Source organism: Antennarius striatus, chromosome 7 (genome assembly GCF_040054535.1).
Source record: "Antennarius striatus isolate MH-2024 chromosome 7, ASM4005453v1, whole genome shotgun sequence".
Taxonomy (NCBI): Eukaryota; Metazoa; Chordata; class Actinopteri; order Lophiiformes; family Antennariidae; genus Antennarius; species Antennarius striatus.
In genome coordinates this window covers 21,581,527-21,602,147 of record NC_090782.1, presented here as the reverse complement: position 1 = coordinate 21,602,147, position 20,621 = coordinate 21,581,527, and the positions used below count along the sequence as shown (strand labels likewise).

Here is a 20,621-nt window from a genome sequence, read left to right as displayed (position 1 = left end):
GAGGGGGCGTGCTGTCGTCACCGAACCACGTGCTCTGCACCGTTAGTATATCTTATACTGAGAAAAGTCATCTATCAGACAGTCCTTTAAAAAGCTGAGGCCTTTAAAAGCAGCATGTGTCATCTCAACCTGGCTGTCCAAATATCACTCCGATAGGAAATATACGCGAGGCGAGAAGGGACGGCGGAGCGCGCAAAAACATTCTCCGAAGCAACTTCTCCAGCCGCTTTCCTCAGACCTGCTCACTTACCGAGTGGAGAAATATCAAGAAGTTGAAGTTTCTCCTTGTTCTCGACTGGCCTGTTCAGATCTTTTCTTTTCTTTTTTTTTTTTTTTTTTTGGTGGTGGTGGGGGGGGGAGGCAGCCGATCTCTTGACAGGGACGCTCCGAAAGCCAAGCAGAACCTGACGTGCGTGCAGCACTGACCGCGCTCGTCCTACCTAGACACCCATCACACCCGGCTGCTCGTTTGTTTTGGCTCCGGTTGGACTTCTGAAACAAAAACAAAAAAAGTGTGAGTAAGCCGTGAGATGACCCTGTCTGGAGGCAGCGAAAGAGCCAGCGACATGTCCGGTCAAACTGTGCTCACGGCGGAAGACGTGGATATCGACGTGGTGGGCGAGGGAGACGAGGAAGGCATGGAGAGGGTGGACAGCGACTGCGACAGCCCCGGGGGAGGCATCCTGCACGACCTGCGAGGGGAAACGGGCGACGAGGAGATGGAAGATGAGATCGAGGTGGAGAAAGAGGAGATCGGATCCGGTGGAGGGAGTCCGTGCTGTGAGAGCTCCGGGGAGGGCGAGACGGGCACCGGGAAGGGAGAGGGTCAAGACCAGAGCTCGGCGGCGGGAGGTGGGATCCAGAAGCCCAAAAACAGCCTGGTCAAACCGCCTTACTCCTACATCGCCCTCATCACCATGGCCATCCTCCAGAGCCCGCAGAAGAAGCTCACCCTCAGTGGGATCTGTGAGTTCATCAGCAGCCGCTTCCCCTACTACCGGGAGAAGTTCCCTGCGTGGCAAAACTCCATCCGCCACAACTTATCCCTCAACGACTGCTTCGTGAAAATCCCCCGGGAACCCGGCAACCCCGGCAAGGGCAACTACTGGACCCTGGATCCCGCCTCAGAGGACATGTTCGACAACGGCAGCTTCCTCAGGAGGAGGAAAAGGTTCAAGAGGGTCCAGCCGGACATGCTCAGGGACCAGACGGCTCTCATGATGCAAAGTTTCGGCGCCTACAGCCTGGGGGGGCCCTACGGAAGACACTACGGGATCCACCCGGCTGCTTATTCCCATCCGGCGGCTTTGCAGTACCCGTACATCCCCCCTGTGGGTCACATGCTGCCCCCGGGGGTCCCTCTCCTGCCCTCGGCGGAACTCAGCAGGAAAGCGTTCAACTCCCAGCTCAGTCCGAGTCTCCAGCTCCAGCTCAACAGCCTGAGCACGGCGTCCATGATTAAATCAGAGCCTTCCAACAGGCCGTCATTCAGTATAGAGAACATCATCGGGGTCTCCAGCGCCTCCTCCACCTCACCGGGCGCCGCTCAGGCTTTCCTGCGGCCTCCGGTGACCGTTCAGTCCGCCCTGCTGAGCGCGCAGTCCCTCTCCCTGAGCCGGACCTCAGCCGCCATCGCGCCCATCCTCAGCGTTCCGTCGAATATTATTTCTGGACACGTTTTACCGTCAGCGACGGCGGCGGCGGTGTCGAAATGGCCTTCACAGTGACTCAGAGCCAAGAGAAATTCAAATCTCTTATTTTTATACGCAGACATTATCACTGGGCGAACAGCACAAATCAAAAGGCGAGACTCTGTAGCCATGTAGACTGTTGAAACGCAGTGAAAAAAAGACAAAAAGGAGATATTTCTGTACAGGTAATAATTGTAAATACATGTAAAAAGAATTTCACCTGTTTGACTTTTACCTGTTTTTTTTCCCCTTCTGTTCCTGTGACGATTATTTGACTTTTTTTTTTTGTACTGGAAGCTCACTGGACACATTTTTTTTTTTGCTTCCTTTTCCTACAAGAAACAAAAAGCTCTGAAAAATAGTCTGTTTATAATTTAAATAAGAGCAAATATATGTAATTCTATGTAGCTCTATTGTGTTGTAAGCTGAATTTATTTGTAAATAAATTTGAGAAAAAAATTAAAATCAATCTTCATTATTAAACGTCATTAAAGGGATTTAATGAGAATGACCTATTTTACTTTTAAATATATATCATAGAATTTGTGTAAACCCCTTATGCCATGCAGACAAAGATATATTTAATAATTGATTAGCATTGTAAAATTACTTAAAATATTGAGAACATGATACGAAAAAAGTGTTTCATCTGCTAAATGTTTTTGTTTTATTTTATTTTATTAGTTTTTGAAATAAAATTAAGAATTTGAAATCATCCAATTTTTTCACGGTGTTGAAGCAAAAACCCGTTAGGATTAATTTATATTTATAATATTGATCCAAAATAATTAGCTTATATTAACCAAAGAAAGGAAATTGAATTAAAGATTTTAACGACAAACCCTAAATATCTTTTTTCTCTCAGGAAAAGATTTTATTGCGCATATATGTGAAATCTAATTGAATTTTGAAAATAAATTTGGATTATTACTGAAAATTATTTTAAAGTGATAAAAAAAAGCAACATACGACAACATATTTTTTACATTTTGCAATTTTAGTATTATTTTAGGATTTAAAAAATTCAGAGAGCAGGTGGAAAAAGAGGGGAGACGGCGCGTCTCATCTCTCAGGGTTGAAATAAATCTAAAATCTTATTTTAGATGTGAAGAAAAACGGGAGTAAAGCCCGTGTGAACGCTCATTCCTACAATCTAAAACAGTTTGATTGTTTTTTAAACCCTGCTTATGCGTTGTTTTCCCCGATAATGATGGCTGACTGCAGGTCACCGCGGAGGTACCTTTTAATTTAGCATTACATCACTGCCCGTGTCTGTTTACAGGCTCCTCGGCTTGGCCCCGGCCCCTATGAAGGTAACAGTTTCGCAGTTGTGTCTGGCTAATCACTTTTACACAAACAGCAAATGGCGACCGGGCGTGTGTATGTGTGTGTGAGTGAGTGTGTGTGTGTGTGAGTGGGGGGCTATATTTATCCGATCCCCATGAGAAAAAGAAAGGAGCCTCTCTACTTTTTCGACACTGGAGAAGGTGCTTGTGACGCATGAGTGTTCTCTAATGTCACCGGGACATCTCATTCATTACTATTATATCGAGATTATTATTGTCATCATCATCATAAAGGTTATTATTAAGCATGAGTAGCTGAGTCGCCTCAAAAATGATATTACTGTATTACTAAAGCCTAGAATTGATGATCATTTCAATGTGTTTATCGCATCAACGCACATTGTTCCGTTCAAATTCTCTGTTGATTGTTCCTTGGATTTAAAAATATTTAATAAGCTCATATTATTCAAAAATAAATAAAAAGGAAACAAATATGTGATTTTAGATTCTTCTGGACGACTTCTTGATCATCATGTCCGTCATTTTATTTTTCTCCTAATCCCGATTCTTAATGTATGCTCTAAAGAGACGTTTAATAGTCATCACTTTTTTTTTTTTATTGAGGCCATAAAGGCACCGCCAGAGGTCAACTTCAGGGCACAGACAGACGCTGTCATTTTTACTCAGGGGGGGGAAATGTGAGATGTTTCCAAATGTAGTTTTTATTTATTTGTCTTTTTAAAAAAAAAAAAATTTTAACCACCAATTCCATTTAAAAAATTTTTAAAATCATGCACTCCAAAGCAGCCAGTTCTCAGTTCCTGAGTGGAAAGGGGCGCCTTTGGTAAATTTCGGTCTGCGATAGATTCCATGCGACGTTCCTGATGTTCTCCTATAGAACAGGGGAGATTGGACCCGCTAGGGGGCGCTAAGTGGCACCCCGGCTGGAATATCTGAAAGATAAATGTTTAGTAAAACAATTTGAGATTCTGCAATCTGATGAAACCGTTCTTATTTTCAGATGATATTAATCTCAATGAAAACGACGGACAATCTGACAGGATGTGAAGCAAATATAATCAATATCTGTTTGTCATTTTTAAAAATTATGATAGGCAATGTGAGTATAGCATTTCTTTATCCTAATGATTGTAATACAGATTTCAATCCAAAACTTCATGATCAGAGCTTTAAATTAATTTAGTGTTAATTCACGGGTTTGTTGCAAATGAGGAGAAAGAAGAGATTCCACATGACCTCTATTAAAAAAAGAAGCTTATATCTTATAAAACACAGATTTAGATCATAGTAACGTCTTAAAACATGTACATTTGTGACATATATATATATATATATATATATATATATATATATATATACACACACACACACACACATATATACAGTATATATATATATATATATATATATATATATATATATATATATATATATATATATATATATATATATATATACACATATATATATATATATACACACACACACATATATCTTACAATATCCTTGTAATAATATCTTTCATCCTTCCTTATAATTCTTTTTTTTTTATATAAAATGAACAACATTTTGCTGATTGGGCAAGAAAACGCACACACTACATCATAACTTCTACAGATGGAGAAAAGCCTGGTGTGGTTTCCACAGCTCCACCAGTCAGCCTCAAGTACAGTCTAAAATAAAGTCCACATACAGTAGTCCATTTACCGCCGAGTTGCTAACTGAAAAGTGATTCAAGATTATTGTGAGCAAAATCAATTGATTTAGTTGAATATTTTAAGTACATAAGACAAAAGCTCATCTTTTTGTTGGGTGCATTACACAGCTTGGTGAGATATATATTTTTTCTTTTACATAAAAGTAGCTGGGTATAAAATAAAAATATTTTTTTATACCAAAATGCAGATTTAATAATTGAATTCAGCAAGCAAAAAAAAAAAAAAGACTCAGTTCAACAGCAATGGCTGTTTTCAGGTGAAACCAAATTGCTAATTTTGATTAATTCACTCACAAATTAAATGATCTCAAACAAACCACTCACAACAGACAAGGAGGGCTGATCAGTGTGTTGCCTCAGCTTCCTCATTGGATTATGTGCTAGAATAAAATAATATCAAAGCATGAGTGTTTTGTGTACTTGACTCTTGACTGTACACCACAGTGTCTGATGAAACAAAACAGAGCTTTCCAACTGCCTTTTAAAGAATCAAAAGCCCAGATTGGTTTTACTGGTTGGGGAATAAATTCAGATTAATCACTACTGTTTGGAAAACCTGAACTCAGTAATGCTACTGATACAACTGACTGGATTGTGACTCGTCAGAGTGTTTCTAGTACATTTTAAGAATCCATCCATCCAGAAAGTCAAACCCATGTTTAAACACAAGCCACACTGTCCTGGAACATTTGAGCATATCACAAGATTTTTATCAAAAGACAAAGTTTGTGTAATCATCAATTTTGCATTTAATACCAATTTAATGTCCGTTCAGTATTCTTTTTCACTGGAAATAATAAACCAACATTGATCAGAGCCTCATGTCTAAATCTATAACTATAATGCACATTTATTTATTGTATAGGATCAGTGTCTAGTTTCTCTTCTATAATATATTTGACACTATTCATTCAGCCCATGCTGGATTTTAAAATTCAAGGTGAGGACACTGATTTGGAAAGGAGTTAATGTGTTACCCTTGACCTTTGAGTCAGAGAGGACCCTTAGTGGGAAAAAGGCTGGATTGGATTCACATTCTGTTCTGGCCCCGAATGCGTCTGGAATAAGGAGTAAATTTGCTTTTTGCCTCAGATTAAACTTACATTTCTGTAAATGCACACTGTGAACACTGCAGGGTTTCCAAACGATGTGTCGATGATGCAATTAAGACAAGATCTGCAATGAAGGAGAAGCACCTGGACGTCTGTGTTTACAGAATGTGTAAATGAGATAACCTGCAGTTATCACAGGAGGATGAACTCTATTTCTGAAATGAAGAAGCTACTTTTGCATTGCAGGTTTTATTTCTCCTATAATCAACCGACGCTTGACAGAAACACAGAAACTTTAAGTTGTACTTGCTGGAACAAACTTGAATGTATATAATAGACTTCAAAGGCATTGGAAAGCCAGGCCCAGGCCTCTATAATAACTAGGTCATCTCCCACCACAAGATTGCTTTCTCCTGGGCGGAGATCACAGACAGTAAATGTAGTTACAGCAGTTACTGAATATTTAAAAAGGCGTAGAGATGAAGCAATAAATGATAAAGTAAAGCTGGCGTGGCCAGGCATTAATAACTAATGGGTACCAGTGAGTTATAGGCTGCTGCCATTGTAATGAAAGTGTCATTGCAAATCAGCAGTTGTTCGTGGTTATTATTATTTATGCATAATTGATGCCAGAACCACAAGGAACATGTCTCACCTAGTAATTCCCAACACCTTGGCAACAAAGATGATGGTGTCAACAGAAGGAAAGGTCACAGAGGAGAATATGGCCCCTGGGCTGAGATTTACATTGAGACGGGAGGGCAAGGACAGACTCGCATCATATAACCACAGTCAGATCGGTGTACTGAAGGTTACAGCAAACTTCTTTCAAATGAGACAGACGTTCCATTCATGTAGTGGAATTTGGTAAATCTTGTTAATTTGCCATAATCTGTAAAAAAAAAAAATCCCCCTTTTTTTAATATTTGACAGGACAAAATCAAATTCTGACATCAGAGTCATGATAAATAAAAAAAAAAGGCGTCGTGTTTCTTCTTAGCACACTTCTATGTAACACATAGAATGTAATAATTTCATTTCATACTTTAAGCACCAGACAGCATACAGAAAGACAGTAAAAGTCATCCTTCCATTATCCATGACCATTTATCCAGGTCAGGGGGTGTCTGGACCCAATCCCAGCTGACATTGGATGATTGGCAGGGAAAGGGTACACCCCAAACAGGTCGCCAGTTATTCATAGGGCTGACACATATAGACCAACAACCACTTACACTCCTTTGTCTCCAAAATCACCACACAATTTCCTGAGGGGAAAAAAAAAAATCTGTTTCCTTTATGGTGAAACATAAATACTATTTTAGATACCAGCTTTCTGGTTTGAAAAATGTTTCATATATATGAAATGATGATGCGGGACAGATTTGAGATCTTGACATAACATTAAAAAAAAAAAGCAAATTTCACTCACTTTCATCATTTATATTAATAATTTAAATATAGTTTGTATATGATTTTTGTGACTCTTCGTCATATATTATTGACAAAGAAAATTTTCTTTCAGGCAAAAGCTGTTTTTTCTAGCCTTGATCCGTGAACTGAAGTTAATAGTTTTTGGCAGTAATCTTTTAATTAATAATGAATATTATCAACCCATCTGTGTTGAATCTCGCTTCAGTTGATGTTGCATTCGGATACAATGGGAGACTTTGCTACTTTGAAATGAATGGTGAAACTACGTCAATAAAGCTGTCATTGTCACATGTTGTATAGCTATACCCTTATATTTATTATAAACAAGTACTGTACATACTTTTCTAAGATTTATATTTGCTTGTTCAAGTCGTAAAGTATACAGTAATGGCTTAATTGTGTAAATGTCATCTTTCTCGGTGGGGACCAGAACGCCTCCTGCGTCACTGCTTTGTGTCGGCGTGCCGTGTCCAATGAGAAGACGCAACGACGCGCTGGTGGATGACGTATACAGGAAATGTAAACAGATTCGAAACAGGGTCTCATGGAGAGCCTTTAAGCTATTGCTTCTCGTCATATTTCTACAGCTTTACCGGTAGTTATGCAAACTTGGAGTCTCGTATCGGTTTCTGTGTTGCTCGCTGTTGTTGTGAGATGGAGCGTCTCGTTAAATTCGTATTCAGGTAGGAACTTTGCAAAGACATTCAGCTATTTCACCACACCAGTGCTTATGTCTGTGTAGCTTACTCCCTTTTCCGAATAAGCTAATGTTTTGTATCTGTTAGACTTGCATCCGGGTGTCGTTATTAGCGGTTATTACGTCAGCGTTTGATTTCTTGTCCTTCCTTGCTGTCTTCCTCCAGGGGCGGGGAAACCTCCCATATTTGGCGACTATGAAGCCCAAAGGCACTGGCAGGAGGTGACCTACAACCTCCCTGTACAGGAATGGTCTGTCTGCACCTCCATCTGTTTTCACAGCGAATTAATGTTTCTGAAGACATATTTTTTTTAAAAAATATGGTAATAACACATTAATACAGACATGTCAGGATGAATCACACACCTGCAGCATCACAGCTGTAGAATAAGTAAGATCCATGAAATCAATTAAAAAGTGACATTGTGGAAAATACTGCTGAACATTGCAGCAGTCTTGATGTACAACGCTCCCCGTAGGATATCTCCATCAATCAGTCAGCCTTTGTTTGTTTGATACTTATTCAGCTTCAGATTAAGCGTGCTATACTTGTCTCCTTGCAGGTACTTTAACTCCACTGAGAATGACTTGAATTACTGGGGTCTCGACTACCCACCTCTTACTGCCTACCACAGCCTGATCTGTGCTTACATGTAAGTAATTTATATTAAATAGATGATGTGCTACCTCCTTTATAGTTTTATAGATAGTGTATTTTTCATTGATGATTTGTTTCCAGAAAACCCTGGTTTATAATTCTGTTGTTGTAGAAAATGGATAAAATAATTTTAAAAGGAGACGGCCATACCTACATTTATGTTTTATCTTCCCTTTTTTTTCTTAAATGAAACAATCTTCTGTCTGATTCTGAAACTTTATTTTCCCACAGAGCCAAGATAATAAACCCTGAATGGGTGGAACTTCACAAATCCAGAGGTTATGAAAGTCCAGCGCACAAGCTGTTCATGAGAACTACAGGTATAGTAAACATGAGAAAATAAAGTGGGAAAACTTCCATGATCCACATCTGTTTGAATCTTACTTTGAATATTTAATATTCTTTGATATCGTTATTCTCTTTCAGTCCTGGTGGCAGATATATTGATATACATCCCTGCTGTTGTTCTTTACTGTTTATACCTGACTGATGGATCATCCAAAAAAAAGGTAACATAATGGCCTTGCTTGTCTAACGTCTAATAGGTTTTTTTCTAGTAAACACCTAAGTGGAGGACATTAGACGGCAAATTCATCCTTATTATAACTGTTTACAGCACTAGTCGTCCAAATAGGGGAATTTTGAAGTCGTTACTGCAAAATAACTTGATTTTATTACATTTTCCAACAAGTTGTGACATTTCATCTGATTAATGGGGATATTTTGCAATATTTTGACTGTTTTCATAATCAGCTTGTACAAGATCAATAAATATAGCATTATGCTATCCCAGCATGCATTTCCCTTTGTTCAGTGCATGTTGGGATGGGATCCTTGCCTTTTTATTACCAAAAGTGGGAAAACAACATTGGAAAGAAAGGAGTTAAAAAAACAACCTCTTTTGTTTAGGTCTTTCTTTAAACACAATAAATTGTGCAGATTTTTTTAAATTCACAACCCATAATAGTTATTGTATTTTAATTCTGTTTTATTCAGGTTTCCAATCTGTTGTGTTTCCTTTTATACCCGGGGATAATCCTCATTGATTATGGCCATTTCCAGTATCCTTTATGTACAAATGCATTCCACTATTTATTCAACGTAATATCATTTGTGTAACTTGAACTTTATTGTTTTTAGATGTCTATCATGAAATGAAAAACTGCATTGACCTTAACCCTATCAGATACAACGGAGTGAGCCTGGGTTTTACCCTATGGGGGGTTCTGGCTCTCGGTCTGGGCTGGGATTCACTGGGCTCCGTGGCCTTTTGTCTGGCTCTCAGCTACAAACAGATGGAACTGTACCACGCCCTGCCCTTCTTCTGCTACCTGCTGGGGAAGTGTGTTAAACTGGGCCTGATGGGGCGAGGGTGAGTCTGTTTAAATCTCCAGCTCCACATTTATCAAACTCGAAATGAAGATACTGTTATTTGACAAAACCAGTAACAGAAGGATGATCAGTGATTGACAGAACTTTTCATGGAAGAAAGAAAAGTAAAAGTTCCGTTTATAATTTCTCAGAGAAAATAAAGATCCTGACTCGTGTGTCCGTAAAGCGAACACTGAAGAACTTCTGGCAACCAAAAATCAAGAGGATTTATTTCTGTGTCTATGAAGTCATGACTATTTAGCAGCATTTTTAGCGTAAGTTGAGCGCTCAAAGCACATATGTAATATCAGTCAATAAGAGGACAGTGTCCTCAGGAGAGGCTCAGAATGACTGAGGTAATCAGATTGGCTGCTGTTACTAGTGTGTCCAGTGTCTGTTTATCTAGTAACAATGTACCAAGGGCATTTAGTAGCAAATGGAGGGCTGAATTAGAGAGGGCCGTGGGGGAAGATATGTCCAGATGACACTCTCGCCATGCCCAAACTCCTCAGCTATGCTGTGTGTGCAACTTAACCAGCAGCTTCACAGTTCCAGCTGACAAGATAGGCTGACCTACACTGAAGACTTTCAGCTGATGCATGGCTTTCACTGCATTCCCCCGCACACAGGTCAAATCCCAAAATTAGGACTCGCAGACAGCATGTACTAATTGTTTGATGAACTCCAGTAGCTGTATCTACATGTAAGCTAATACTAATTAGCATTTTTTAAGTTTGTATGGTGTTTTTGAAAATTACGTTTGGAATTTGCTGTCATTATTTGTGGCATATCTGCAAGCAGTGTCCAAAAACGATGAAGCTCGTCTCAATGTGACCCCCCTCCCCTTCCCCCCCAGGTTGTTCCTGCTGGTGAGAATTGCTACAACTGTGTTGGTGACTTTTACCCTCTGCTGGCTGCCCTTCCTGTCTGACCCCAGCCAGGCCCTGCAGGTGGTCAGGAGGATCTTTCCCGTGGCTCGTGGTCTCTTTGAGGTACAGTCGACTCTTGAAGGAACAGATCGTACTACATCTCAATGCATTCTGGTCCAACTAATGTTAGATCTAACGGACGACCAATTTGGACTAACAGTTTCCACTGAAACCTAATTTAACCTTCCGACCATCTGTTCTGATGGCACCCATAGTAATCCCAGGAAGTAAATATCAAAACCATCAGTATAAATAAATGTTAGGAACATTGACTCCGTAAGCCCACAGGGATTACCATGGGTGTGTTCTGTGATAATATATGTATAAAGCTGTTGTTTGTTATCTTATGATCTAGCAGGAATGTGGTGGAGATGCTTTTGTTTACCATAAGGAATGTTGCTGCTTACTTGACTTTGGCTTGGGGCTGCTGGCAATGCTTAGAACATAGAGATGTTTCAGTATTTCTATTTTTGTGGATTGCAGACAAATTATTACTGTATATGAGGAGGGAGGTCAGAAACGGATAAAAAAAGAATCTATAAATAATAAAACATTTATTTTCAACAGTACAGCTATTTATCGGTAACTGCTATCGGGTTCACTCGTTGTTATTGGGCTGAGGATTTTATATTTGTACCCAGATTAGCACACAGTCTTTATTAGTTTGCAGCCATCAGTGGTTTTCTGATGTGATAGTGTTACACAACACTGGGTCTGGTCAGTCAATTTGTGATCATTAGCTCCTTGTCATGTCACTATGTTAGGTAAGTGTTTGTGTGAATGAAATGCTAAGTGGCAGCTGTATTTTTCCATGATTCCGTGTCTGTTCTGTTTCTGAAACAGGATACTGTTTGAGACACAACACAGTTAAGGATCATTTAAATGATTATCCGGAAAAACTGAAAGGCTTATTGATGTTTTTTTTGTAGATGTTTTTTTTTTTTTAATTGCTGACTTGTCCAGGCAATAACAAAAAAAATCAAAAACTCAGATTATTTTCAAGGAAGTCACTTCTTCTTTACAGTGGACCAAAACCCATCATTTCATTTTAAACATAGATGACTGGAGATTTTACCAGAGTCGTACCCAACTTTTGTGGCACCCCCCACGCCCCCACTGGTCCATACCTTGGTCTAGGTGAACACCTTTCTAGTGTTTATCTAGAAAACAGTAGAATAAAATGGCAAAAGGTGTTTCATGCCATCTCTGCGAGACGTTTGAGTTCAGGATGTCATGGAGGAGAATATAAATGGAACTAATTTATTACCTGGGTGTTTTCAGCCTTTTATAAAAAAATATTCTTATCATTATGATTAATTTTTCACTCAAGAACTTCACAACTCTTCTTCCCAATGAAGATGAGATATTTGGAATGCCTGAAATGTCTCGTTTTTCTTATACCTGTATATTTCTGTTCTGCGGTCAACCTGAGACAAAAAGAAAGCACGGGATTGGTGGTGATCTCTGAGGAAAAAAAATACTTCAAAGATTTCAGCTGGCGATGCTGAAAGCTGTCAGGGGAGAAAAATAAGTTTGTGTGTGACTGACAGTTCAGGCAAAGGTCTGCAGCTCCCATTCCTGAAACCATGTATCCCCCCCTCTTGTACGGAGTATCAAGGTGGCACCCATCCCAAGGTGTCATGGACATGAGAAGTAATTGAAAATTCTACCGGGGGAGCACATGTCTGTGTGTCTGTGGCAGTATTTGTTCAACGTTATGATGCAAACATAATACACAGGGTGTGAGAGACGCTATACCCCCCCGTGACGACAGCACCAGGAGCTGCCAGGGCGGCTCGTCCTGAACTAATTGTGAAATTGTGCACGTAAGCAGAAGCTTTGGACAAGGCGACAGGGGTGAGAAGGGGGGTGGTGGTGGTCTTGGTGGTGTGTGTGTGTGTGTGTGTGTGTGTGGAGGAGGGTGCTGGTGACTGTAGCAACTCCTGGCCGTTGTAAGTTTACCCACCGAGATGCATTCTGGCGTCTCACGTTGCTGCCTGCTCTCAAAAAATGGCAGCAAATGCTTCTCCCTGTGAAATTCCATTCTAGTTTGTAGGTGAAGAAGCTGCACCCCCACCCATTTTTTTTTTTTAACCGATGGGAACCTACACCCCCCCCCCCCACTTGTTCATGTGTTGCCTTCAGGCAGCATCCAGGAACATTCTGGTGGCGGTTATTTGGAGCTGAGAGGAAAGCGACAGGGGCCGAGACGACAGCAGCAGTGGATGGCCCAGCGCCGCTGACTGGGTTGCCACTAAAATCCACACAGCTGTGCCACCAGCAGCTGTGGCACCGGGGAGGAGGAGGAGAAGGCCAGAAATAGTTTTTCTAGAGCGGGCTCACATACTGAAGCCATCCACAGTGGCATCACGGCGCTGATCTACATATGCTGTGTCTGTGTAGTGCGGTATCACGGCTCACAGCGGCGGCGGGCCTCGCCATCATCCGATCCCAGCACAACTGCTGCAGCACTTAAATCAAGCCAACCTCACAACAACGCCCCCACCCACCCACCCCCCATCGATAAAGCACACACTCACTTATAGGCTGGCATTCAAGTTGTAACGCATCTTTCCATATCATTCACAAGCTTTAAAGATCAGGTTATTAATAAAAAAATACGTAAAGTTAGAAAGTCTAGCATGTCTATAAAAAGTTTAGAGGAGAAATGAAACAAAATGAATGAAAACATTTTTTTTTTACATTTAGTTGTTTGGTATTTAGATCCTGTATTATTTTTTTAGCTCTGCTCGGTGGTTGTTGCGGAACGACTCTGGTTCGACGCTCCACTTCAGTTTTCAAATCAGTCACATGGCTATTCTGACGGGCGAGCAAATTTATGATGGTGGGTGGCGTTCGAATGTCCGTCAGGAATGCCTGGGAAAGTTTTGTCGCAGGGAAATAATGACTTAGACTATAAGTCATTATTTCATGGCTGTAAGTCTTAGAGCCATGACACTTTTTTTTGCTGTCTTCAAAGTGGAATTCTTCTCTGAGTTATTTTTTTTTTTTGACAAATATCTCGTTGATTTTCTAATTTTGTGTTCTTTATGTTTGTGTGGGTAGGACAAGGTGGCCAATGCATGGTGCAGCTTGAACATCCTGATTAAGATTAAATCCGACCTGTCCAGTGACTCCCAGCTCAACCTCAGGTAATCCCTCTCACCTGTCTTCACTTCTGTCTTTCCTTTGTTTCCTTCACCATCTTTACTTATGTCAGTCTTTCTTCATCCTTCATCTTCATTTCTCGTGTCTGTCCTTTTCATTCCTCTAATTTCTTGGTAGTGGGGATATTGCTCAAAGGCATGGAGACAGTTACGGTTTAAAAACACGATGATGACCTCAGGGAACATCTTGTGAAGAACTCTGGAGCATGACATCACAGCTGTGTTTAGAAATGCGGTTGCAAGAGGCTGAACCGCTCTAGGAGCTATGAAAATTGTGTTGCGCACCTGACTGTCATTTTGAAAACCTGGGCTGTGTCTTTAAGGGAAATGAAGATAAATTAATTTGATGATGAGCGAAAATAGTTCAAGAAACACTTGAATTTCTGTATTTTTTTAATTGATTTTGTATCACGGGAAGTAGTTGTAGCTAATTTATTTCAGAACCTGCCCAATCACAGCGAGGAAAAGTCGGTGCAGCAGTTGTGTCATGGTGGGGCCTGCTTAAATAACCCAGCGCTCTAAATTTAGCGGTCGTATGTTCACGGCATGGACACGTTTCTGCCACACTGCTAAGTCCGGGGATCAAGTTGGACTTCTTTGACTGTAGTGTATTTCAAACAAATGAAAAACACTCTGTCTTTTTGGCACAGGCAGCGGATTGCTAAACGCTCTGGAGTGGGTGTACTGTGTACATTAAATGAATCAGCTGTGAAAAGTGATCCGTGTTCTTCCGGACTGCAAAACCCTGCCCTAAACATAACACAGGCGTAACACATTGCTTTCACAAATACCCAGTTACTGAAGCTTTATTAGTGCGATCTGTCTTCCTCTATCGTCGCTCTGCTCCTTTCTGTGTTGCCGTGCAAACGCTTTGTTGCCCTCGCGCCTTGAACTAATTCACCACGCGACCTCTCGGCACATTCACACTTTCACATTGGCGCTCTCTTCCGGTGCTTCAACCCCACACCCCCCACACCCCCAATGTGACAATTGAAGGGTTAAACTGCTGCTCTTCGAATGCATCTAAAAAAGCAACACGATGCGTCCACAATTCAATTTTGGGCTTGAACTGTATCAAAAGTCAGAATCTAACATAAAATCATGATCATTTGGTGCATCTGATGGAAAACAAACGTGGCCTTGTTGTTGGGGTAGTGTGTCTTTTGTAATTCACTGTTTTTGCAAATATGTGATTGTCAGCTGTTTTCACATGAAGCCGTGTTTGCACAACAGAAACGTGTGAGCTTCAAATAGCGAACAAATTAAATTATTCTTGTTTGGTCCACATTGTTTGATACACCACTTCCCTTTATATTCACTTAATCTTTTTCTATCATCATCCCATGGGAATTTTCATCCTTAATATATTTTTAGTGAGATAATCCGACTGTTTGTTGTTTTTTTCTAGCATCGTTTGCACCCTCCTAGCAGTCCTACCTTCCTCTGTCAGACTCCTGATGAAGCCCACCTTCTGGCAGTTTAAACTGGCCTTGGTAAATACCATCTAAAACCTGCTTTCACTCTCTTGTCTTATGATTACACTATTACCGACGCTTTTGTTCATTGTACAACAAATAATCCAAGATATCTTTAATGCTCCCTCCAGATTAATTCTTCTCTGGGATTCTTCCTCTTCTCCTACCACGTCCACGAGAAGTCCATTCTCTTGGCTGCTCTGTAAGTCCTGGGGCCACAAATGCAAAGTAACGTTCTCTATCCTGCAGCGATACCTCAGATGTTCACGAATAGATTTAATTTCTGCTCACAAAGGGGCAGTCCAGCTCAAATCTCCTTCAATCCTGACTTTAATACCTTTAGCAGTGACATCATTGTCCGGCTGTAGTTTCATAGGAACAATCTATTTAAGTACAAACATGTCAACCAATGGGCTACTCACCATCGTTGTGAAACGCACCGGTGTGTTTCGGACTCGGGTTATATTTATCCCTAAATGATGCAAGTGCACACAGGCTAGCGTGATTTATTACCAATTACGTCCACATGTGTGAAGCGGCAAAGTCTATCATAGATTTGACAGCAAGGGATTAGCTTCCTAGATCTAGGCTCATCTATTAATCTAGATTAGAGTAGATTGTTGCTTTATTAAGTATTGAGTTATATCTCCCACCTGTCCCACTGAATCAATCAGTAATGCATGTCCAGGGATCAGGGGGGAACGGCAGGCGGCAGCTCGGGATGTTGTTTGCGCGGGATCAATTATTGGGCCGTAACAGGATCGCCAGTGAGCGCTGGTTGTAATTATGGGCTGAGGGACCGGTGGAAAAGGTTCCCCAGCGACCACCAGCGACGTTCAGCTAACAGCAGGCCTTCACCACAAAGACACACGGACATAATATCACCACTGTGGCGTTTTGACAACAAAGTCTTTTTAGGAAAAGTTTGTATTTTTAAGCACAGTAATCGATTTTTATCACGCAGTCACATTAAAAGCCAGCACTGGACTGCCTCTAGACCAATGGTTCTTAACCTAGGTTCGATCGAACCCCAAGGGTTCGGTGAGTCGGTCTCAGGGGTTCGGCGGAGACGGAGGTCAAGACAAAACACCTGACACATCGTGTCGGGTGTTTTTGCCGAACATACACGAATCACTGTGTACGTTTGACACATCGTGTCAGTTGGTGAGGACACGCCCTCCTTAGCCATCACTGGCTGCAGGTGATTACGCTACATCGATTAGCCTACCTGTGCTACAGGGCATTTTGCGCACTCAGTAGTCGATTTATACCTGTCATGATGGTACGTCATCTGATTGCTTTAATATTTTAATTCATAGTAACTATGTTGAGCAAAAAAAGAAAGTGGTCGGATGAATATGTTCAACGTGGATTTACATGTACAGTACTGTATAACGGAACGTGATGGGAGTCAGCGTTCTGCATGATTTACAATGTCAAGTTGAGCAACTCTAGTCTCGCACGCTGCATGGAAAACAAAAGAAACAGACTTTGCTGTGAAAATGACATAAAAGTAGCACTTGCCACGGTGAAGCCACACATATCTGAGCTGGTCTCTCAATAACAACAGCAGAAGTCACACTGGTTTGCAGGTAGGTCATTTGATGTGAGTTCATGCACTGTCTTGGTTTTGTTCTTTGAAAAAGGTGACATTAATGCACAATTCATTAAATACACCAGTAAAACACATACTTATGTCTTAAATATGAAAAAAAAAAAAAAAAAGGGTTCGGTGAGTGAGTATATGAAATCGGCAGGGTTCGGCACCTCCAACAAGGTAAAGAAACACTGCTCTAGAGAGTCTGTGAGTCAACTAATGTGGATGTCATATCAGGTTAACTGCTTCAATATGATACACACATCACATCAGTTGGCATCAGTGTCAATATGGCCTTACTTCCTCTCTTACTGTAAAATAATATGGTTTGTAAAATAATGGTTTGTTTAGCTGCGGGTTTTGACCTGTTGATCTGCTTCAGGCCCGTCTGCCTCCTGCTGAGTCATCTCCCCCTCATGTGTGTTTGGTTCCTGCTGATCTCCTCGTTCAGGTAAGTGTATGTAGGAGGAAACACTATCACTACTCTTATTATTCTTGAATTACTTGCATGCAAAGTACTGGAAAAGGTTGGACACGCGATACTTCCTTGTAGGCAGCTTCCTGTCTGTCTGACCATAGAGTCTGAAACGGAAGTCAAATTGGGATATGAGAAAAGGAATCCTGGCTCCACCCTTATATTTGGATCTACTCTAAAATTCAGTGCTTCCTTTTTTTTTGGTTACAAAATTATTATTCTTTTTTTCTCGTCTTTTCATGTAATTGTTGAGTATGGGACGAAAGGCAACGACGGCTACGATCCTCAGAAAGCCCTAAAGGCCTGCGACACGGGCCGGGCCGAGGACCATGAATGGAAGAGAACGAGTAGCCCTGCAAATGTTGTGTCTAACTTTCACCAGCTGTTGTTAAATTCTTCCGGCAGCACTAATTGTTGTGGATGTGGTTTAGTATAAGGGTATCTGGGGATTACATGGCATAGTCAGCATGCCAGCCGTCTAAGTGTGCCTTGTGTAGGGACAGGAGGTCATTCTGTAGCTGCGTCCCAGTACAGTCTGACTTCACATTATCTGCAACCTCTGTGGGCACTGCTGTTAAAAAAAAATAAAAAATACATCTTTTGTTTGCGTCGTTTGCTGAATGCGTGCTTAAGCATCGCAATTACGGGAGGACAGACTGCAGCCAGTCTGTTCAAATTGACCAAGTATGTATTTCCAAGTGGTTAAACATTTATCTGCTGAATGGGGCTTTTTTTTTTTGGTTGGAGTAAAAAGTCAGAATGAGGGGCTTGTCGTGAGCGGATAGGTTTTTACAAGCCTGGGTGACATGCGATTTACTATGAGTCAACTGTTGTTCTTGTCCATGCCCCTCTACTAAACTAAGATAAGCTCAGTATTAACGTCAGAGCCACCACCCCCCACCCCCGCCTGAGGGCAGGCAAGTTGTGCGAGCTTGCCGGGTAAAAGCAGCGTAGTTTAGCTTCGTCTTTTAGACTTTTTTCCTTTGCAAACATGATACTAAACTTCATAACGTTTTAAAAATGCTGCGTTTATATTCTCTTTTTTGTTGTAAAATCTGTATCAAAGCTGCATAATCCATGTAAAAAGGGGAAAATGTCATGCTTCTATTCTTGCATAATTTGTTTTGTCACTTTTAATTGCTTGTTCTGTTGTGCTCATTATTCATTCACAAAGTGCTTCTATCATAATCTGTAAACAAACAGTTGTTCTTGTCCCTCTGTCCAGCATGGTGCCTCTGCTTATCAAGGACGGGCTGCTGTTGCCCTACGCCGTGACCTCGGTTGCCTTCCTCTTCCTTGCCACCTATCTGCTGTCGGCGCTGGAGTGCTATTCAGAGGAAGAGCTGAGATTGGACGCCTACCGCAAACTGTTTTTCTGCCTACCCAAACTGGACCTGGTCTGCATCGTGAGATGGAAGGTCAGTGAGGCCCGAGCGCTGAAAAGCCAGTCGCTGATTTGTGATCTGTGTTCTAGCCAGGTCACTATTTGGCTGTTAAGAAAATCAGAAATGTTATTCTGATTTAAGAGACTTTTTTTTCTTTGCACAATGGTGTCAATGTCCCCGTCTCCTCAGGATGTGATACATTCATAACAACATTAAAGTGTATATTAACTCAGTATTAAATGCGATTGCACACTTAATATTAGTCACATTCTGATGGTCAAACATTCTGCATTAAGAGATTTGCACAGGAAGAGGGATCTTTGTGTCATTATGCCTGCAGCTCTGACTGGTTGCAAAAGAATAGTGGTCATGTGGATTTCTCAGACAATGTTGTACGTCTTTATCTCAGTTTACATCAACACAGACCGCAAAATACACAAGTAATGCAAAACATCTACGCTTGGAATGTATTTGTAATAGCAAACTACTCTAAAGTCACAAGTTTTTGTTTGTTAAGACATGGAATAATGCCATTTTTGACCTTTCACATTGTGACCTCTTTTGTTTTGTTCTATACAAAGACGTCCACAGCTCACGTCTTCCCTCGTAACACCGTGGAAGGAGGATGTACTGCTGATGCATTTTGTAATATGAAGGGTACTGGTGTCAGGACCGTCGGTCGGTCCTTACTTCTAAAAAAAAATGGCACCAGACCCAAATTGCAACCGTGTGAGACGATATATCCATCTGTGTAAATAAGATCATGTGCCGCTGTAAGCTGTGTTAGCTGTCTAGGGATGAAAGCCGTTGCCAACCAAAGAATTATTTATCACTTATTTAAGTTTCCACAGCGTCTGAAGTGGCAGCGCTGGCAACCGCTGAGCGACAGGGGCACCGGTAGGGTGTCAGAGATTAAGAGGTGGTGTCTTTTTATAGCGCGTGTCATTAACACAGGTTTGCCTAGATATTTATTTACACAAGCAGAATAAATAGCGAGCCCCGATGTAAGCGGTAAGGTTTCATGGGTTCGGTGGCGGTGGGAAGGGTGTTTGCAGGAGGTGTTTCTCGTCTTTATGGCACCTCTAAAGTGACCAATTTGATGAAAGTCACTCAGTGATAAATATGTAATGTGATGTGAAATGAAACCACTCATTGGTTCTGTATTTATAGTTGCACTTAAAATTAAGGGTTACGCTAACAGTTTGCTCTTAGCCTGAGGTGTCCACTCTTTCTAAAGTTTTACAAGGAACAGTTTAGCGTTTCATCATGAACTCAACACACAAGCAGTCCGTTGTCCCCCCATTTTCTTTTCAATCAGATCATAATAATGTGCAATGTGTTCCGTTTTGATGGTCACATGCAATATCAGAAGAAAAGAAGCAAAAAAAAGATCTGTCGACATGAAAGACAGGGCAGCAGTTTGGTAAGAAGACGGCAGGAAATGTAATTTGCACCCGGAACAGGAAGCTGGAGAAAACAGATGATGGCAATAATAGGATGAAAATAAACACCAATCGGAAACACCAATGTGAATAATGTAGAAGTGTTTGCCTCTAATGCAGTCACCATCCCTAAAATCTAAATCAGCTGATATGCATTTTACTGCGTTTAAGTGGATCGAGCAAAAATCTTATATTTGAAATTACATTATGAAGACCAAAGGCAG

The 20,621-nt window shown here is 41.1% G+C and overlaps 3 protein-coding genes across 3 annotated transcripts in view; 2 read left to right on the top strand and 1 right to left on the bottom strand.

Moving 5' to 3' along the window:
- The first annotated feature begins 76 nt into the window (after positions 1-76).
- foxd3 (forkhead box D3) lies at positions 77-2,177 on the top strand. Its single transcript, XM_068319477.1, has one exon. It carries the CDS (start codon positions 531-533, stop codon positions 1,725-1,727), a length of 1,197 nt encoding a protein of 398 aa, XP_068175578.1. The 5' UTR covers positions 77-530; the 3' UTR covers positions 1,728-2,177.
- A 1,599-nt stretch (positions 2,178-3,776) lies between these two features.
- Positions 3,777-20,621, bottom strand: part of itgb3bp (integrin subunit beta 3 binding protein) — a 27,179-nt gene continuing 10,334 nt past the window's right edge. Inside the window, exon 9 of the mRNA XM_068319137.1 lies at positions 3,777-3,930. The gene's annotated coding sequence lies outside the window, so the exon portion shown is untranslated. The remainder of the gene's footprint in view (positions 3,931-20,621) is intronic.
- Positions 7,727-20,621, top strand: part of alg6 (ALG6 alpha-1,3-glucosyltransferase) — a 13,835-nt gene continuing 940 nt past the window's right edge. The window contains exons 1-13 of the mRNA XM_068319640.1: positions 7,727-7,884; positions 8,065-8,149; positions 8,462-8,551; positions 8,788-8,876; positions 8,983-9,065; positions 9,553-9,617; positions 9,743-9,928; positions 10,784-10,919; positions 13,923-14,008; positions 15,432-15,516; positions 15,630-15,700; positions 17,478-17,546; positions 18,796-18,988. Of these exons, the coding sequence (XP_068175741.1) occupies positions 7,803-7,884; positions 8,065-8,149; positions 8,462-8,551; positions 8,788-8,876; positions 8,983-9,065; positions 9,553-9,617; positions 9,743-9,928; positions 10,784-10,919; positions 13,923-14,008; positions 15,432-15,516; positions 15,630-15,700; positions 17,478-17,546; positions 18,796-18,988 (1,320 nt within the window). The 5' untranslated portion in view covers positions 7,727-7,802. The remainder of the gene's footprint in view (positions 7,885-8,064; positions 8,150-8,461; positions 8,552-8,787; positions 8,877-8,982; positions 9,066-9,552; positions 9,618-9,742; positions 9,929-10,783; positions 10,920-13,922; positions 14,009-15,431; positions 15,517-15,629; positions 15,701-17,477; positions 17,547-18,795; positions 18,989-20,621) is intronic.

Coding starts and splice junctions, on each gene's coding strand:
- foxd3 (XM_068319477.1), top strand. CDS start 531: ATGACCCTGTCTGGAGGCAGCGAAAGAGCCAGCGACATGTCCGGTCAA.